General features: G+C 49.1%; 1 protein-coding gene across 1 annotated transcript; it reads left to right on the forward strand.

The window, feature by feature from the left end:
- Positions 1-2,286: 2,286 nt before the first annotated feature.
- Positions 2,287-4,704, forward strand: LOC309672980 (uncharacterized protein). The gene is made up of 2 exons (XM_082484656.1): positions 2,287-2,328; positions 2,994-4,704. Exon 2 carries the CDS (start codon positions 3,106-3,108, stop codon positions 4,270-4,272), a length of 1,167 nt encoding a protein of 388 aa, XP_082340782.1. The 5' UTR covers positions 2,287-2,328; positions 2,994-3,105; the 3' UTR covers positions 4,273-4,704.
- The last annotated feature ends 574 nt before the right edge of the window (positions 4,705-5,278 follow it).

Consider the following 5,278-nt stretch of genomic DNA (forward strand, 5'->3'; position numbering starts at 1 on the left):
TGGGGTTGTTCAGCCTGGAGAAGAGAAGGCTCCGGGGAGACCTTATAGCAGCCTTCTAGTACCTAAAGAGGGCCTACAGGAAAGATGGGGAGGGACTCTTTATCAGGGAGTGTAGCGATAGGACGAGGGGGAATGGTTTTAAACTGAAGGGGGGTAGATTTAGATTAGCTATTAGGAAGAAATTCTTTACTGTGAGGGTGGTGACACACTGGCACAGGTTGCCCAGGGAAGTTGTGGATGCCCCATCCCTGGAGGTGTTCAAAGCCAGGTTGGATGGGGCTTTGAGCAACCTGGTCTAGTGGGAGGTGCCCCTGCCCATGGCAGGGGGGTTGGAACTAGATGATCTTCAAGGTCCTTTCCAACCCAAACCATTCTATGATTCTATGAAATTGGTGGGTTGTCAGCTACAAGGGATGGAGTAAAGGAGCCCAAGGTGGCCTACAGACTGTGGCTTTGAAAAAAGCAAATGGAATCCTAGGATGTGTTGTGCAAAGGACTTCCATGAGGGATAAGGCAATAGTGCTGCTATGAAAGGCCCTGGTGAGACTTTGCTGAAGATCCTGAGTGCAGTTCTGGGCGCTGGTGGTGAAAAAGTATTCATGCAAGGTGGAAGTGAGATCCAGAAACCGGGGATGCGGACAGAGCATTCCCTAGGAGAGCAGCACCTGTTCCTTCCAGCAAAACAAAGCTTGAAAGTGAATCCAATCACTGCCAAAACTTTTGTTGGAAGATGCACACGGGGAAGAGTGGGGGGAGAAAGAACAACCGTGAATCGCTGCAGGCTGGAGTTGGACCGAAGGCACCGGCGGTTCAGGAGAGCCTTTCACCCACCGCTTGACCCACCTTCATGTTCCCCCACACCTCCCGGCCCCGCCGGCCGCTGCCGCACCGGTTTGAAACTGGTGCCGGAGCCGGGATTGAGGCGGGGATGGGGGTCCACGCCCACCCCCGCTCGGCGTTACCGGAGCGTAGGGCTGGCGGAGGAGGAGCGGGGGGGGGGGGGGGGCTGCCCGGGTCCCGCCCCGCTGCTGGCAGCCGCCGGCCGCTGCGGGCCTCGCCGCGCCGGGCTGCGATTGCGCCGCCACCGCCGCCGCCGGGGGCCTCCGCGCCGGCGCGAGGGGCTGCGCGGTGGCGGCGGGGCCGAGGGCCGCGGCGCGGGAGCCCCGCAGGTAGGGCGGGGGCGGTGGGGGGCAGCTCCGTGCTGCGGCGGGATGTGCGGGGTCAGCGGCGTCTGCGGAGTGGGACGGTGCCCTGCGCCACGGGGGAGAGTTTGGGGTCGCGTTCTGCCTGGAGGGAGAAAAAAAAAATCTTTTAAATCTATTTATTTTTTTTTAATTATTATTATTTTAAGCCCACGTTGTGATTTAGATATTCCCCCCCTGTGGAAACCAGACGGGCTTTGGTCAGGGAGTTTTCTTAAGCCAAGCAGTGCCAGCCTGCCTTGAAAAGTTTTTTTTTTTTCTTCAACAAAGGAAATAGATGGGTTATACCTGAGCCGGCGGTGTGCTGCTGGAGGTGAGGAATAGTTCCACTTCTCCTGTATGCAGTATTAAATTAACGGGAACGGTCAAAGTTGGGGCGTGTGTGACTTGAGCCAGTCTGTTCCAGGCAGTGACTAACGAAGACGACTAATTCAGGCTTGTTTTCTGTATCGCAGCAGAAGAAAGCGCAGCTTGTGTCTCCGATGAAGCTGGTCCTTCTGAGATGTGAATAAGATCTTTCACTTAACAACGCAGGTTGCTCTGGTGCCTTTATAACTGTTTAAACCTACTGAAACGAAATAGACAAGCTTTATGTATGCATGGAAATACAGAAATACGTACGTTTTTACGTATATGTGTTTTTATATATCTCCGTGCTTGTGTTCAGAGAAGTCTTACGCAGACAAAAACAGTTAAAAGGAAGTGTAGAAACAGTGAGAGTAAAGGGACTACGAAGAGTGGGTGTGAAGGAGAAGGTAGGGGTCGGAGGAGCAGCCAAGGTATCTGTCAGGATGGGAAAATGCAATTTCTGAGCTTAGACTAGCAATTCAGCGTGCATGCAGGTTTAAACCAGGTGAGTGAAAGCTCCCTGTGGAGCTGCTGTCAACAGAAGCTGCTGGGACAAATCTAGAAAACCTCTTGTGAATCCACGCTTTGGTATGGCATCTTCTTCACAAGAAAGTTTGTGACTCAGGCGGGTATTTCTGACCAGTTGATTATGATTGCTCATATCTTCTGCTAGCGAGGCCGGTCTGCAACGGGAGTTTACCCAGAGAATTTGAAGCTGTTCCAGTGGCCCAGCGCTGGAGGATTACTAGCTGTGCTTTGAAGCCTGGGAGGACGACTAGTAAGCTTTCTGTACAACTTTTTTGTGTCTTTCCTTGCACGTGTCCTCTTTGCACGGTGCTAGCTGGTAGTGGCACGGGGACCCCAAATATCCTCAAGGCAGTTACAATAATGCTGGTCAGGATGGGAGGCCAAAGGCACTCCCGACCCCTTCCGACCCCAACGTTGCTTCTGGGTTTGGCGGTTTGACTGATAGTTTCTGGGTCTCATTGCATTGTCTGACTAGTTCTGAAAGAAAACACCTAGTGACTGGTGCTCCTAGTTCACATTTAGCAAGGCCAAAACAAGGGTTAAGCATGAATCCTCGGAAAAAAACCTGTGGTGGGGGCAGCTGTAGTGTAGGACTTTGCCTGAATTGTTTGCACCCCAGAGTTCTGCAGATTTCTTGTCTTTAGGTGAATTTGAAACGGAAATTATTTATCAGTTTATATTTGTAGTGAAGGATGGATTATGATAAGAGGATTTAACTTCATTAAACATAGTCTGTCTGTATTTTGTATGCTGAATGTATATTTTCTACGTATATAATAGTAGATGATTCTGTTTCTCCTGCTGCATAACTAATAGTCTGTCCCATTCTTTTAATCAGGAAAAAATCATCACTGTGGTAACTTTATCTTATGTTAATATCAGAAAAATCACTGAAGTAGGTGTTTTATTTTCTAGGGAGGACTGTAAAGAGAGCTGAGAATGAGATGGACTTACCATGAAAGACCTGAAGCTCTTGGTGTACACATTGCGGATGAGCTGCAGATGAACACAGCGTACGCCTCAGAGGATGGATATGAATGTGGACTGGGAGTCTGAGAATAACATTTGTGACCCAGGTGAGAAGCGTTCAAATTATTCCAGAAAGACCACTAAGCAGGTGGGCCACACATCTAGCCTCCAGAAGGAGGTAGACATGAATTACTCGCAGACGTGCAGTCCTCGTTGCAACTCTGCTGGACCTTCAGGTAAGCAGGAGCTTCCTGCAGAGTTGCAGCGTGAAGAGAAAGAAACCTATGAGACCTACTACCAGAAACGAGGTGAGAGTACAGCTGGGGTATTTGTCCCCTCCTGTACCAAATTTGACCTGCAGTGTGAAGATAAAGATTTAGAACACTGTTCCTCTGAGCGGTCCAAGAAACCACAGAGAAGACTACGTGACGATAACGAAAATACTGTTCTTGCTGATGTGTTTGATGAGGACCCAGAGCCTATCTCTGAGGAAGCTTTGCCGTATCAGTGCAAAAAGTGTGGTTCCTCTTTCCAGGGTATGAGCGAGCTGCAGGAACATAAGCAAACTCACCTTGTGGAAAACTCATACCGATGTCCTGTCTGTGCCAAAGAGTTCTTCCGTGCGGCAAATTTGCGGATGCACAAGCTCATTCATTCTAGCGACAGGCCACACAAATGCCCTGAGTGTGACAAGGGTTTCATTCGCACGGCTGATGTCTGGAGGCACCTACGCAACGTGCACAAGATAGAGCGCTCCATGGTGATCTTGGGAAACGGCATGGCTAGGAACCCATGGTCGATAGTGCACCGTAACCAACATACTGTTGAGTATACTGATCAGCCTTGTGCAGAAAACCAAAAGTCCGAGGAAGACGACTATAAACCTTATGCCTGTCCAACGTGCGGCAAAGGTTTCGATAAGCCTAACCTGCTTTCCAAACACAAGGTGATCCACCGGCAGGACAAGCCCTATAAGTGTCAGGAATGCGGCATGGCGTTCGTCCAGCTGCTTAGGCTGAAAAGACACCAGCAGACTCACTCTGGGGAGCGCCCCTTCTATTGCGAGGAGTGCGGAGGGACGTTCACCCGGCTGGCATCACTCCAGCGGCATCACCGCATCCACACTGGAGAGAAGCCCTACTCTTGCAATTACTGTGGTCATTCCTTCACCGAGTCAGGTACCCTGCGGAGGCACGAGCGCACACACAAATTGGACAAATCTTAATTCTTAAGCTCGCTTGTGATTGTGGTCTCCTTGGCTGCTTCTTACCTGAACGAGGCCTGCTCAGTTGGGCTGGGGAAAGCACTCAACTGCATGCGCTCTGGCCAGTCCAGACCCATTTCCCAGCAGTGGCTGATAGGGAATGCTACATCACGGCAATCTCTGGAACCTGTACTGGTAGAGATTGCACTCACTGGCTTTAAACTGGCTTTGTGTGAAAAAATAACCTAATTACAACTGAGTAATGAAATGTAAGACTTGTGAAGACTGAAATCGCTCACATGTGCTAGCGCTGTCCCAATTTGCTGAACTGACGATGCATCAGCTTGAGCTTTTTGCAAGGATGCATGGGCTATGAGACTTCCCTCTGCAGTCGTGGTCACTGGATAAATTGGCCCTGGGTTTGGAGATCTGTTGTTGCGGGTCTTTGCTGAGTCAGAACAGTCCAGAGTTGTCCCTCTGTCCCTTCTCTCCTTGCATTCTGCTGAGTTTCTCTTTCCACTACCTTTTTTTATTTGGAGGGAAAGTATCATGTTGGTTATTTAAAAAACAAAACAAAACAAAACCAACCACAAAACAGTTCCTTAATAAACTCAACAGTTAACGGCTGTATTTTGTAAATGTTTCTATCTAAGGGAGTACTGATCCCTTTTGTGTGATTAGTTGAACGTCTGTTAAGAATGGAAAGAGTTTTATTTTCACTATGACGGTGCATGTTCTTGGGGTGAGAGATTTGGGTACGTTTGTGTCTCTGAAGGAACTGTGCACTCTAAATCTGTCCAGCTGCATATTACAGTAGCAAATGTTTGAGAACACAAAATTCCAAGAGCAGGAGAAAGGCCAAATTTAAGCCACCTTTGCTACTCATTGCACAGGAGTCTTCTTCATTTGAACGTTTTCACCCATAAGGAAGCTTCTCATAACAAAATTGTGTTTTGTGTTCTGTGAGGTGACTGAGTACTACCCAAAGTGCCTGCTGGACTCTTTGCTTTGATTTAGATTCAAAAGT

The sequence above is a fragment of the Vanellus vanellus genome (assembly GCF_965231255.1).
Source record: "Vanellus vanellus genome assembly, chromosome: 5".
Classification (NCBI taxonomy): domain Eukaryota; kingdom Metazoa; phylum Chordata; class Aves; order Charadriiformes; family Charadriidae; genus Vanellus; species Vanellus vanellus.